The sequence below is a fragment of the Chiloscyllium plagiosum genome, unplaced genomic scaffold (assembly GCF_037043375.1).
Source record: "Chiloscyllium plagiosum isolate Xiang-an unplaced genomic scaffold, Cpla_swu_hap1 HiC_scaffold_12, whole genome shotgun sequence".
In the NCBI taxonomy this organism is placed as follows: Eukaryota; Metazoa; Chordata; class Chondrichthyes; order Orectolobiformes; family Hemiscylliidae; genus Chiloscyllium; species Chiloscyllium plagiosum.
This window is the reverse complement of record NW_028270150.1, coordinates 75,629,338-75,644,519: the sequence shown is the minus strand read 5'-3', so window position 1 is coordinate 75,644,519 and position 15,182 is coordinate 75,629,338. Positions and strand designations below refer to the sequence as shown.

The 15,182-nt window shown below is 41.5% G+C and overlaps 1 protein-coding gene across 2 annotated transcripts; it reads right to left on the bottom strand.

The window, feature by feature from the left end:
• Positions 1–625: 625 nt before the first annotated feature.
• On the bottom strand, positions 626–8,098 carry smpx (small muscle protein X-linked). Of its 2 annotated transcripts, none has more exons than XM_043700619.2 (4): positions 7,904–8,098; positions 6,530–6,591; positions 6,294–6,380; positions 626–1,142 (listed from the first exon to the last, which is right to left on the bottom strand). In XM_043700619.2, the coding sequence occupies exons 2-4, from the start codon at positions 6,563–6,565 to the stop codon at positions 1,014–1,016; spliced, it is 252 nt and encodes an 83-aa protein (XP_043556554.1). In that variant the 5' UTR covers positions 6,566–6,591; positions 7,904–8,098; the 3' UTR covers positions 626–1,013. The 2 variants fall into 2 exon arrangements, with proteins under 2 accessions (XP_043556554.1, XP_043556553.1); XM_043700618.2 differs by lacking the exon at positions 7,904–8,098 and adding an exon at positions 7,064–7,655.
• Positions 8,099–15,182: the final 7,084 nt, after the last annotated feature.

Genomic DNA, 15,182 nt, shown 5'->3' with positions numbered 1-15,182 from the left:
ATACACCCGACCCAGTTTCTCCAACTTCTACAAAATTCTCTCACTTACTGTCTATTGAGCCACAGTCTTTTAAACTGGCACAATTCTGGGAATGTGCATGACCCACACTCTGTCTAGTTGTCCCTCAAGTTTGCATCAGGATCCCATGATTTGCTAAGACTGTCCAGCGAAGGCCCCAATAAATAGGTGCAGAGGAAGAGGATAGTGCCATCTCACTATTCTAACGCTGCCACTGCCCACCTATTTGCTTTGCAAGCTGAATTAAAATTAGCCCTATGGTCTCTCATGTAGTTTGGTAACTTTATACTAATAGTCTGGATGTTTATTTTGCAGTCAGTGGAACATTTCATGCCCTTAAATGTTACAGTCATCAACAAGCACATTGGTGATGATGAATGGTTCAGTCTGAAGGGCCAGGCTGTCTTGTAATGTGAACTGTGTCTACACACATCACGTTGAACAACAAACAAGCGGAAATGTAACTAGGAGTCGACCTTTGAGTGCAAGCATTGGGCTTTGCTGTGGCATTATTCAGCAGATTTGCAACAGTAAAACCAATAGTGCGCCAAGAATCAGTGTACAGCTGACAATGTGTTCTTGGAACTACATTAGGCGAGACAATGTCATTTTTCAACATCTTTAATTAAAACATTCACTTATTTAACACCATGCGTTCTAATAATACGTGATTTGTCCAACAGTGAAGCTTTGAATTTATAAGATTTATGGTTTAATACATTTCAGTTGCTTTATAATACAATATTTTATACTTACATTTTTCAGAAAACAGTACAATTGGCAGGCAAATATTGATTTTACAGTAACAGAAGTATCAGTAGCAAAGGTTCATTATACAACCATTATACAATTGGTTCATTTATTCTAACAATGCCGGTAGACTTGTATAAATTGTTGGGCCATAGGAGATGCCCATTGCTATTCTGCAGGAGCAGAGATGGCTCAAAGTGAAAGTCAGTGATATAGACATTTCTGAATCTGAACCCAACTCACTTTTACTCAAACTTGGGGACAAATTTCAGCTCACTCTTGGCATTCTGAAGCTGCTTGAGGTTGACGGCTGGTCCTGGTAACTTCACTGCTCCAGGCAGTTCTTTTTTATCCTCTGATTTAATGCATGTCCCCTGTATCAGATGAAATCATTACTAAACCACATAAAAGTATACAGAATTGCCTTAGTTCTCACCTTGCTCTTTCTTGGTCTAAGTGTCAATCTGAGAATTGTACTCAGAGTCCTACTTTGGCAGTGATAGCATTCTCATCACTGGGTCAGAAGGTTGTGAATCCAATCAAGTCTTTTCACTGGAACAGTTTAAACCTGTGTTCTGTGGTAGCACTCTTGCCTCTGGGTCTCTCCAGAGACACACACCACTGAGCACAAAACCTCAGCTAAATCTCAGTCCTCAGTGGTGATAGTTCTCAATTTTCCGATGTGCATTTTTCATATGAGGTGAGATCACAGAATCAAAGAATCATTACAGTGCAGACAAAAGTTACTCAGCCCATCATGTCTGTACTGGCTCTCTGTGCATTTTAATTTTGTCCCAGTCTTCTGCATTTTTGCACTTTGTTTCCACTTAGCTAATTATGCAACAGCCATCTCACTGCTTCCATTGAATCTGTTTTCACCACATTTCTAAGCAGTGCATTCCATACCCGAAATAGTCACTATCTAAAAACAGTTTTTTTTCACCTCATTTTTCCTTCTTGTGTAAATTACTTTAAAACTGTATTGTCTGATTTTGATCCATTTATAAGTGGAAATAAGTTTTTACCTCTCCCCTCTGCCCAGACCCACTATTATTTTGAAAACCATTATCAAATCTCCTCTTGTCATCTCTTCTCTAAGGAAAGCAATCCCAACTTTTCTGATCTATCTTCATAACTGAAGTATCTCATCCTCAGAACAAATCTTCTAAATCTCTCTGCATTGTCTCCAATGCATTCATATCCTTCCTATAGTGTGGCACCAATAGCTATGCACAACACTCCTTCTGACGTCTAACCAATTTCTGATATAAATTCATTGTAATCACTCTGCTCTTGTTCTCTATGTCCTTATTAATAAAGGCTCAAATAGTTTATGCTTTATTATCAGGTCTCTCTACCTGTCCTGCCACCTTGAATGACTTGTGCACATACACCTCCAGGTCTGTCTGTACTCTTTACAATAGTACATTTTAAAATAGCACAGGGAGTAATCTGAGATTATTACTTGCTAATTCTCTATCTAACTCCCTACTTTACAATTTTGTAAGACCACAACATCCTCCAGAAGAACATTCTGTGACATCCTTGAGCTGGTTCTAGGAGGGGAAGCAAACCACCGTGATAAAGGCTGCCCTTTTCTCCTCTACCCTGCTCTTTTAGATATAAGTCTCTGAGCCTTCTTCTCTCCTACTGTCTCATTGCATTGTTTCAAAGGACCCATGGAGAATTTTCCTCTGTGTTCTGGCAGTTTCCATCTAATGAATCTGTTTTAACTTTCCAGCCCTGGATTTAGCTGGATCATATAAAGCATCATTGAGTTGTACTCTCAACTGCTAAAACTATTCTCTGTTCCAGGATCATTTTGGAATATAAAGAGAACACTTGGTTGCTTTGCCTCCAGCCATATCTGTGTCCTTAAACATTCTCTCCCAGTTCCCTTTTCTCTCAACTGGAAAAAGTGCAGATTCAAAGACTTCTTGGCCATTGAAATTAAGATCATCCAATCAACTGTTCATGCCATGTCCTTTCTCCTCACTAACTTATTGAGCTCAATTTTCTTGAAGTCTCTGGCCTGAACTTACCCTCTTCTCTAGGTTCTCTTCTATCACCTCTCATATCAGGTCTTGTCCATAACACCCACCTTCTCTTCTCTCGACCTTGTTTTCACTCACCTGATGATCAAACAATTGTCTCTTCCTGGCTGCCATATTAGGTATTGTTCATAATTCTCTCAATTCAGGTATTGTCTCCATCTCCTTCTAATCTGCTATCATCAACCTGCTTCCAAAAAAAATCCCTTGACCCCCTATATCCTTGCAAATGTCAGCCCCATCTTTGATGTCCCTTACCTCTTCAAAGCCCTTGAAACAAGTGTTTGCTTTCTAAATCCCCACACTTGTTTCCCAAAACTACATAACCCGGATCCCTCTAATCATTTTATCCCCTTTCACGATATAAAAATGAAGTCATTTTCATGTTGAATGTGGCTGTGCTAAAGTTATATTATCCTTCATTATGCTGCCTGCAGCTTTTGACCACATTAATGTCTTTCAACATCTTCTCACTATTGTTAATTTGAATGGGACTCTGCTTTCCTGGTTTAAATCTTTTTATTCATAGCCAGAGAATGACCTATTTTGGCTTTTCTTCCAATGCCCATACCAATATGTCAGTGTCTCCTAAGGAATATTTATTGATCCTTATGATCATCTAAAAACACAATATCAAGCATATCCCCTACTGACACCCAGCTCTACCTCATCATTAGCTCTCTTGACCACTTCGCTGTCTCTAAATTATCTGATTGTCTTTCAAACGTCTAGTACAAGATGGCCGTAAATTTCTACCAACTGTTTTTGGTCTGTGCAGTAAACTTCTATTTTCCTGCAACCTCAGATGCTGCCTGACCTGCTGTGCTTTTCCAACTCCACTCTAATCTAAACTCTGGTTTCCAGCATCTGCAGTCCTCACTTTTGCCCAGTAAACTTCAATCTCTAGTCACATTTCCAAACGTCTCCTTGGCAACTGTCTGAAGCTCAGCCAAACTGTTCACAACTTTGGTTTCATATTTAACCCTAAGATGAGCTTCCAAATATATATCCATGCCTTCATTGACCACCCATTTCCATCTCTGTAACACTGCTCCACACAACTCCCAGCTCAGCTCCCCTAGTGTTTCAACCCTTATTTTTACCTTTGTTAGGTCTACAGTTTGACCATTCTAATGCTTCACTGATTGATTTCCCATATTCTGTTCTGCTAAATTAAAGTCATCCTATGTGCTGCTGCCTATAACCTAATTTGCACCAAGTCCTGTTCATCTATCATTGTCTACTAGTTAAACATCATCTTAGTTTTAAAATTCTCCTCCAGAAGTTGTTTCCTCAACCATCAATGCTTCCATCTCTGTACTCTCCTACTTTGTATTCTCCTCTAGATATCTATTTTCCCAGTGAAACCTGCCCCCTTGAATATCCCACATTTTAATTGTTGCATCATTGGTGGCAATATGCCATCAGGGACTTAAACTCTGCAATTCGCTCTCTAAAGTTGTGCATTTCCTTCTTCCAAGAAACTCTCCTTAAAACCTATATCTTTACCATGAGTTTTGACAGTCAGTTCCAGTATCTCTTCATGTGACTCAGTGTCAAGTTATATTTTTTCATGCTCCTGTGAAGTTAAATAGTAATTTGATTTTATTACATTAAGGATCTTATATTGGTAGAAGTTCTTGTTGTTAAAATAGGTGATTTGATTTATGTTTGTAGAAACATTACTGTGAGCAAATAGCTTGCCATGTTTTCAGTGCTACAGTAGTGATTACACTTTAAAAATTTTCTATTGGTTGATAAATGTGAGTCTATGGATGGTGCTCTTTAGATGCAAATCTGCACTGATGCATAATTATTTTGTCCTGACATGATGCTTAATTCTGTGAAGTGTAGCGTGATCTTATTCAAAATTACACAAGACAGTATTTATCAAAGAGCCTAGTGAAGATGCAACATTACAATTATTAATTAAAAAGTTAACTCCACACAATCCCACTGTGGAGACAGGGGCATGATTCTGTTTTTTTTAACACTGGTTAATAATAGAATGATGTAAAATCTGCCTTAATAATCTTTTCTTGGCATTGTATGAGCAGTTGTGTCTGATTCCAAAACACACCACACCAACCTTTCACTGCTTTCCAGTTGTTGATATAGTTCCATAACCAGTATTTAGTTGTCAGTATAACTCACTCATAGTCTTTGAGTTAGAAGGCTGTGAGTTGAGATGTTGAGCATACAGTATAGGCTGACATTTCACAGCAATACTGAGGGAGTGCTGCACTGTCAGATATGCTGTCATTGGGGTGAGATATTAAAGTGAGGCTTTGTCTGTTCCTTGTTGGGTGTTAAAGCTCTCCACTGGAGGAAGCCAAGAACAGATCTGCCCAGCAATAATGTTTTGTTTTATAACCAGAACTGCTATCACACTCAACTGAGTGACCTTTCCTCTCCCAAAGTCACTATGATTCGTTTTTTTTTTGTTTGTTGCTTCCCTTTTTAAACACTGAGCACTACCAGTAAGTCAGCAGTGCAGCCAATTAGATATTTACATGCAATGCCTGTCATGGGCAATACAAGCCATCAAATGGAATTGGAGGGGGAAATAAAGCACTGTATGCTCCCACAGTGCCCACTTGTCTCTAAAGGCATCAAGAACATTGATGGGTACCATGTACCCTCTCTCCAACAATACTTGGGCACGAAGGTAACAGTGGAAGAGTGTCAGACAGTTGGGACACACCCTCCACAGCCAGCCACCTGGACCTGTTTAAGGCCATCCTGGCCCAGGAACGGACCCAGGAGGAAGTCCTTCAATTTGTCCATTCCCCTTCACACCCGGGTGAAAAATGGTCAGGGATGTAGGGCTGACACCCAGCCAAAAACACAAAAGATGTTTCAAATCATTAAATTTCAAATAAAAGGAGGTGCAATCGCTCACAGCCAGGAATAACGGTCTCTTTACCAACATCGACGAAAACAGATCACTTGATCACTATCACTTTGCTGTTTGACGGACGGTGATGCTTATAAATTGGTTGTGGAGTTACCTATAACACTGCAAAAACAAATACTTATTTAGATGTTAAACACTTTGGAACATCCTTAAGTCATTGAAAGGTGCTAAATGAACACAAACTGTTCCTTTATTGGCACCAAAATGCAACAGGAAATCTGAAATAAAAGCAGAAAGTGCTGGAGAAACTCAACCTGGCAGCATCTGTAGAGGGAGAAGGTTAAGGTTTGGAGTCTGATGTGTTTCTTCCTTTTATGACTAATGTGTGTGTTTTGGGGAGGGGCCGGGGTCAGTCAGCTCAATTGGCTGGACGGCTGGTTTTTGCGAAGGACGATGGGTTCAATTCCCGTCCCAGCAGAGGAATAGACACTCCTCTCAACCTCTCCATCGGCCTGAGGCCTAGCCCATTACCCGTCCTCTCTGTCTGTAGTGAGAGAGCAGCGGTGTGGTCTGGCCGGGCTGTACCTTGACTTACATCTGTCCAGTTGCTCACTCACCTCATCAGGTTGTGAGGTACACTCTTTTCTTTTGCTGGGATGTCCAGCGCCGGGCCGGAAGGCGCCCATGGGGATATTGATGTTGGCCTGCAAAATGGATCAAATAAAACCAAGTGTTAGCGTCGCTGGAGACCGTCGGCCCAAGACAGGCTGGTGACAGTCAGTGGAGTCACTTCTCGCACTCACAATATCCGGTGGTAGACCCACAGGCAACTTCTGAGGGGTTTTCCTCTCACCTGGATAGATTTGACATTGGAGCTTCGCTTGGACATTGCGTAGAGGGAAGCTGGGTTTCCCGCTGGAAACGAGAAAAGACAGTTAAATCCAAACATCCAGAATGCGGGAGCTGTCACCGTGGAGAGCTAGAACTCTCTCTCTCTCTCTGTCTCTCTCGCTGGAACACTGGCCCCGCCAAAGATAATCTTTCAGTGTCCATTTCAATGTTGCCTGGATACCCCTCACAGGGACATCGAGCAGAAACACTCGAGCCTCTGTTCGCTCAGGTCTGAGTGAATCTTTAATAGACACTGAAATGATATTCTCAGCGCTGCCTGAGAACATTTGAAAGAATACCTTCCCTTCGTTAAAACCAGAATCCAAGGCACACTTTCAGTGGATTTGAATCCGCGCGTTGATCCTACAGATATGCCAGAAATGTCAAAGTAGAAATGACTAAACCGAGAGGGATCAAAATTCTGTGACAGTTACTCAAATCTCAGTCAGAACTTAGGGATGTTATAGCAGTTATTGAAGCCATGATGTGGAACTACCTGATGAAGGAGCAGTGCTCCGAAAGCTTGTACTTCCAAATAAACCTGTTGGACTAGAAGCTGGTGTTGGGTGATTTTTAACTCTCTGCATTTATTGAAAACACGGCACGAAATAGAGAAACCAACAATTCCAAATAAGTTTCACTTGAAGACCGTTCACTAAACTTCTCGTCCTGAAGAAGTCACACTGGACTCGAAACGTTAACTCTGTCTCTCCCTCACTCCGTAGAGTTTCTCCAGCGTTTTCTGTGTGTGTTAACTCTTTAAAAAGGAGTTCAATGTGCGCTGTCTAACGCGGAGCGGAGGGACCAGACTGGTTCCCGCTTGCGGTATTAACAGGCAGGAGAATCATCTCCTAAGAATAAGCATTGGAGGCGAGAGTGGATAGCATGGGGATGAGTCACCGCCTCAAAGTTACGATCGCCTGGCAGCTTCAAAAGCGGGACAGTGGAACTGAAAGGTCAATGTCACTTTCTTCGGCGAGGCGCGTCACAGTCATAGGACTGGAGCTGGACTCTGTGGCTCTGTCACCATGAGGAGAGGCTACTATCCAACTCCGAGAGGTTAAACCGGTCCAACTCGCACACACAAGGCCAGGAGGAGCGACAACGCGAGGCAGGAAAGGGTCACCTTTCCAAAAACAGCTCCCCAATCAGAAAGGGCCTACCGTCCCATTTCAGGTCATTTTCTCCTTGGGCTGGTATCAAGCTCCCCCCTTTTCCTGTCTCTGTCTCTCTCCCAACAAAACTACGGAATGATCAGGTTGGCTTCTCTGACCAGCTCCCGCGACTCTCGACCACTCCACCAGATAACCCCAGGAGAAACTTTCGCCAGCCTTACCTGGAACCCGGAGAACACCTTTGGGGCAGTTGCTGGCTCACTCTTTGCTGTTTATTAAACTCCAACCAACCGGCGGGATGTTACTTTCTGCCGGGAGTGGGGTCGTTGAGGGTTGAAATGTCTAAGATTTTTTTTTGGGGGGGGGGAGCTAGACAGAAAGTCGACCGAAGAAGATCGCTAGGGTTGTGCATCAGTTTAGTTTGGAGGCAGATTGTGAAAGGATTCCTGACGTGGCTGACAGTTGTTTCAACTAAAAATAGCGCCTGGTAGGCAGAGGCTCTTTTTTCCATGTTAGCACTGTATTTGCCCTTTGAGTGGAAGGGTCAAATGTGTATGGGTCAAACTCCGTTGAACCAGGTCTTATCAGGGACGCCACAGTGGTATCATCAAACCTCTCTTATTCAAAATGAGTTATTCTAGAAAGTTTTCCTTTTTTGTTTCACACCTGACTAAGAATGTTTTGAGCAATCACAGTTACCCAAACCGAAGACAGGATCCCTGATGTTTCATTATATATATACATCTGCATTTTCAGTCTGAGTTGACAGGTGGTGAATAAAGTGAATGAGGATTAAGGGTTGGTGAAGATTGGAGATCTAGTCAATAACAAATACAGGGCGCATTGTGGAACGACTTGCATGTTTCGGACAACCATCAGCAACTATTGCAACACACCATTATTTTGACCAGCTGCCAATGTTAAATGAACCGCACACACTTAGTGCCGTGTACCTATCGTAAACTATTTTCCTTTGCCACATCCACTACACAAAGCTATCAGCTATTCCATAGTATCAGTAGAGAATTTTGAGATCAGCTGTTTCTCCATAGGGCACACAATATGCCCGTCTTGTTGCTGCACACCTTCCCGGGGATATGCTCATCTCGCTAGTTTATTGTTCAGACCGATTCCTGGGCTCACTAACCACATAAACCCTTGGTCTGGCAATTCTTCAAATTTAAAAATCTCAACTTTGTTCAAATTTCCGTGTGGCCTCCTACCATTCCAACTCTGTAACGTCCTCTTGCGTTGTAAGTTCTCTGTGTCCCCTCAGTCCTGGTCTCTGTATCTTTTACCTTGTTACTTGTGATTTTCAGCAGCCTCAGCGCCAAACTTGGAACTTTCTCCTTAAACATCACAAAGTCTCCAACTCTCTCTACTCTTTAAACCTCAATTTATCAAAGAAGCTTTTAATCACAAATGTATTGCCTTCTTTGGCTCGATATCAGATTTCATATGATAATGCTACTGTAAAGTGTTTTGGAATGTTTATCGTGGTAAAGGTAACAAGTTACAGTTTTCATAGCATGGCATTAAAAGATCTTTATATAGACAAACCACACCATAAACTAATCCTTAAAACAGATGCAACTATCACTTTGGAAGAAGTATATATTTTTGGGTGAAAGTCAAATTGAAATTAACATCTAAATGCCAGAATGCCTCTAAGTCCAAGTGATCCAAGAATGTAGAATATCGATTTGGGTCATTTGGTGGCCTTCAGTCATTTTTTAATTCAAGGATGATTTCTAATCAGGATTGTTTGTTTCTGCCAGGGTTGTTATGTTGCTTTCACCTGCCTTACAGAGCTGCTTTCAAGATGTACACGGTCTTTTGTTTGATGGACCTCCTGTTAACTTAGGAGAATGCAATGGAGGCATCATTTTTGGAATCTGTAAATCAGTCTTATGTACTACATAGTGCAGGTCTCACAGCTACATAGGAATGTGGTGACAGCAACTGGTTGTACACTGGGACTCTTGTTGATTTGTGGTCTTTGTTGTAAAAATATTCATTTTGTAGAAAGTTGAGCTGGCAGAGCTGATTTAGTGTCAGACCTCCTCATCAGTACTGGCTTTTTGAGACAAGTAGCAGCCAAGATATGGGAACATATTCCATATATCTCCAAATTGTATGGTTGGGGTAGGGGAATCATTTGCTTGACCAGGGTTGATCTACAAGTCGTGTTTTGGCAACCTTCAGGAACAGGCCAAGTCTCTCCTATGCACACATGAAGAGGTTGAAAGTAGCTTGCAAGTCTGGTGGAGAGTGGTGTTAACTACACAGTCATCCTCATACTGCAGATCATGAACTAATGGTAATATGACAGTATATTTGCAGTTTATTTATAGTGATAGCCCCATTGTCTGAGTCTTGAGGTCCAGCTTTGGTGCACTGCATGTTTAGCAATGCACATGAGGGACTTTGGATGTCTGAAATTTCTACCCTTGGCCTCCAGAAATGAGTATGGCTGAAATCACTTTGTTAAATTGGTTTATATTTGTGTAACAATGCAAAATAAAAATAAAACAACACATCCATGCACCAATTAGTCATCATGCTTAAACAGAATAATATTACACTTTCCAGCCTTTTAGCCAAGAGCAGATCCTTTGCCTTTACAATCTCTTGTCCTTTATTAATCTTCTTGTAGCACTTAGGAACTTCTGCTGTATATTTGTGTCGGAAGAAGGTGGGTTCAAGTCTAATTCAACAAACCTGAGCTCCCTATCTAATCCGATTCATGGCTGTGTACTGTGCAGCTCCTGAACTGAAGAAGCCGCTGAATTTTGGATGGGACTTTAAACCAAAGCTCTTAAACCAAGGCCCATAGAACTGTCTAAAAGAAGAACAAGGGAGCTTTCTCCAATACCTTCTTCTTCAGCCAACAGCACTGAATGTTGTATGTGGAACCTCAACGCGCATGGAAAACAATAAATGCTGGAGATCACAGCGGGTCAGACAGCATTTCGAGTCTGGATAACTCTTCATCAGAGCTTCATCGTTGTCATCTAGACTCAAAATATTGGCTTGTTCTCTTTCCATGGACGCTGTCTGACCCACTGCGATCTCCAGTATTTATAGTTTTCAGGAAAGATCCCAGCATCTGCAGTGATTTGCTCCTACTCAGTGTGCACTAGATAGTTGTCTTGTTTTCTATATTAAAACAGAGGTATATATCAACTGCAATGCTGTAATGCATTGAGATATCCTGGAATTGTAAAATACATCTTATAAATTTGAGTTATTTCTTTCACTTTGTTCCCTAATGGATGCGTTTTTCATAATCAGATTATTTTTAAAATTTATATTCATATAATTCCATATCATTTCAGACTGTTCATGATCAGGAAAAGATTAAACCAACATAATGGTTGCAAGATTCTTTCAAAATCAAGCTACTGAATTGCTTAGTGTACTCATGGATAACAGCCTCCTGTTCAGATACTGACCATTTTGCAAATGATTTTGAATTCACAGCTCATTCTACAACTAATCTTAGAAACTGCTACCTATGATGGAAATAATCATATTTAAGTCCTCCCCATAGTAAAATGAACAAATAATCCAGAAAAAGGATGGTGCCTGTGGTGGGAACAACAGTAATTCTGGGTGACATGAGACTCGTTGCATCTCCTCTTTGTTGTCATGACCCAGGCTGTAAATGGCGACAAGTCTGACAAAATCCATCAATCTAACATATCAAGTAGTTGCAGCTAGGCAGAAATGACAGAGGAGGCAAGGCTGCCGATTGGGAAACAAACAATGTCATATTTCTATGATCTCTCATCATTTGTATATTTATAGTGCCATGTCCAGTGCAGGCATGAAGTGTTACATCTTTTTAAAACTATTTTTAAAATGGACACAACAGCTTTTACAATGGCTGCCCATATAGCATGTGGCTTTGGCAGCATCAGGTCCATCCGAGACCTGAAAGTCAAGAAAACATTTAATTAATAATGAGCAATCCCAGCCACTTGTGAAACTCGCAAGTCTTTTTGTTAAGGATGAACTGTAAATAAGCAGGATTACAATACTCCAGCCATCTCACTTCACCAAGGACAATAGTGAAATCGAAGCTCACTGGGTGTGAGACAATTATGAAATAAGTCACAGTGTATCATGTACCTATATTGTATTGTGATGGCTCCTCATCTCAAACCCATAGCGAACTTTGCTGTCTCCAAAAGTGTGAAAGAATCAACATAAAAAGTGAAAGACCAACCTACTACCTCATTTGGAAGGAAGACTTTGAAACAAATTCACCCTAAGTATTAACCTCTTGGCAATTCAAGTACAAGAAAACTTACAGCTAACTGAGAGTTATCTGTGTTTCTAGACCTTCACCTCAACTAAAACATTACATCAGCTAAAGCCTGCAATGAAAGAGATTGAAATCAACACAGCTTGTAATTGTGCATTTTTCCTCCTCTGCACCTAATTTTCGTGTGATGATAGTGTATGAGGCATTTCATTAAAATGTCTGAGGCATGTGTATGATAATAAATTCTCTTCTTTATTTTTAAATTGACAAAAACATGCTACTGGAAATGATCTAAATTGGACCAAAGCACCTTAATTCCACACATAAAAATACTTGGATTATGGATATTAAGCTTATGACTCGATAAAACCTTCTCGTTTCGAAAGCTTATGAAGATGTTGTCTCAGCAAAATGAACTTTCCCATTCTCAGCTGAAATGCTCTGTTGAATAGGATACATGGTGCCTGTGTCTGCCATGGCTCAGAGTGACTTTCCTCAGACAACTTTTCACTGTGCACCTCATTATCTACAACTGGGCTTTTGTGTGCCTTTCTTGCAGCGTCAGAGGCTATTCTGAGGCCTTCCAGCTTTCAAGCCTCTGGCACCATATTTAACGTCCAGCTGCCGACTACTTCAGATGCTTCAAGCCAGGAACAACTCCTCACACTGTGGTTCTTGAGCCTCCAGATTCAGGACAAAGCCTGGAGGGAAGGAAGGCTCACTCCCCGCTTCATTGGGAAGGACCTGGGGGCATTAATTGATGGGGAGATGGAAAGGAGGGAAGAGTCAGTTTTCCACCCACGTGCTACAGGAGTCCACACCATTAGACCAAGGCAACCCAGTCGCAAATTGTAGCCCAGGTCTGTATTGTACCCTGAGAGATGCTCAGCAGTGCAGGACCAAGGTCAGTGATCTTCTATGCTCTGTAAAGGTAAGTGCCCCCATCTTCTCCCTGCTACTTCACACTCACAGGGATCTTGCACATACTGACTCTGCCATTGAGCCCACCTCTCATTAAAGCTCATGGATGACAACTCTCACTATTCCATGCACTATGTCCACTCAATACCTCACCTACCTCAAACTACTAACCCTTCCTGCCCTCTCCACCATTGTTCGGGCCCTGGTATTTAGTTTTAAGGAATTCCCATTGATCTCATGATGTTTTTCCAAGAAAAAACTTGCCCAGCTTACTGTGGACAGGCTCAGACTAATCATACCAATATCAGTCTTTACTAGAATCTCAGTTGCTGCTTTGAAATTCTCCTTTTCAAACTTTATGGATGGAATCTTCCCAAGTACTGAACAATGTGGGCTAAACTGAGAAATTTGGGGAAATCAGGTGAGATGTCGAGCAAGGTCATGGAGACAAAGAAGTCATATTTTCCACCAGGTCCCGGATGTCATGACATAAGGCCTATTAACATGGATTATTGCTCATTATAACACTCAAAACTAATTAATTAAATCTCATTATTATGCAGGCTCACGTTCTCCCAGACCCAATCAAAACTAGTTGCTGGGAATTTCTGATATGAAAGTAAGAGTAAATGCTTGGGTGATTCCAGCATGGCACTTGCTCATTCAAACCTCCATTGGACACCCATGATACGTTAGCAGAGGGCATATGCACTTCACACCCATGATCCACCTCGGAGCAGTTCCATACATGTGTGTGCAGCCATTGCACCTCCGAGGGAATACTGGGTATGGACAGCACGTTAATTGTTGCAAACAACCAGAAAAAGAGTCCACAGAAAGGATTGTAAACAAAAAGAAGATGAACACAGCAGGATAATATGGCGGTTAAGAAGGCATATTATCTCTAATATAAGAGCAGGAAGGTTATGTTGGATCTGTCCAAGACTTTGATTAGATTAATGTCCGATTAAGTTTAAGACAGTTATGGAGAGGGACAAAACTGGTCCACAGGTTCAAGTTCTAAATTGAGGAAAGGTGAATTTTGAAGGAAATAGACAGAAACTTGCAGGGGTTGACTGGAGTAGATTTTTTGCAAGCAAAGGGACCTCTGGCAAGTGGGAAGCCTTTAAAAGTAAGACAGCTAGAGTTCAAGGTCTCTATGTTCCTGACGGTGAAGGGCAAGGGTGGCAGGAATAGGGAGCCCTGGATGACAAGAGATATTGAGGCTTTGACAAGAAAAAAGGAGGTATGGTTCAAGTACAGGTAGCTTGGATCAAGGGAATTCCTGGAAGTAAAAAGGAGATGCAGGAGTTTTCTGAAGAAGGAAACCAGTAGGCCACAAAGGGGGCACAAGGTAGCCTTGGCTGAGAAGATTAGGGTGAATCCAAAGAGGTACTGTAAATATATTAAAGGACAAAGAATAACTTGAGAGAGAATAAGACTCCTCAAGGACTAAAGTGGACATGTATGTGTAGAACTGCAGGAGATAGGCGAGGTCCTCAATGAATATTTTTCTTCTGTACTTACCGTGGAGAAAGTAGAAGACTTTGGGAACTTGGGGAAGTTAGTGGTCATATCTTTGGGACAACCCACATCACAATACAGAAGGTGTTGGACATATTAGAATGTATGAAGGTGATTAAATCTCTTGGTCCTGACCAGATACATTGAAGAACACTGCGAGAGACTACAGAAGAAATTGTGGGCACCTGGCTGATATTTTTGCATTATCATTAGCCACAGGTGAGATCCTAGAAGACTGGAGGGTAGCAAATGTTGTGCCCTTATTTAATTGAATTGAATTGAATTAAATTGAATTTATTGTCACATGAATTTATTTTCTCAGGCACAGAGAAAAGCTTTGCCTTGCGAGCAATACAGGCAGCTCACCGAGTTAAGTAGCACAGATAAGTAAATAATAGGTAAACAGCGGCAAAAACAAAAATACAGGTACAAAGGAATGTTAAGAGTTTGTGAGTCCATTCAATATTCTAACAACAGTAGGGTAGAAACTGTTATGAAACTGGCTGGTGCGTGTTCAGGCTTATGTACCTACTCCCCGATGGTAGAGGTTGTAGAGGGTGGGATGAATCTTTGAGAATGCTAGCAGCCTTTCCTTGACAGCAGGCCTGGTAGATGGATTCTATGGATGGGAGGTTGGCCTTTGTGATTGTCCAGACCGAATTCATCACTCTCTGTAACCTTCTCCGATCTTGAATGGTACAGTTGCCATACCAGGTGGTGATACATCCAGCTGAAAATGTGTTGCTGGAAAAGCGCAGCAGATCAGGCAGCATCCAAGGAACAGG

What these genes read in the sequence shown, in the direction of transcription:
- smpx (XM_043700618.2), bottom strand. Translation starts at nt 7,154, where the DNA reads ATGCAGAGAGTTAAAAATCACCCAACACCAGCTTCTAGTCCAACAGGT. An exon ending in GAGCACTGCTCCTTCATCAG is followed by an intron (nt 6,592 to 7,063) that starts GTAGTTCCACAT and finishes TCTCGTTTCCAG; the next exon opens with CGGGAAACCCAGCTTCCCTC. An exon ending in CCAATGTCAAATCTATCCAG is followed by an intron (nt 6,381 to 6,529) that starts GTGAGAGGAAAA and finishes TCCATTTTGCAG; the next exon opens with GCCAACATCAATATCCCCAT.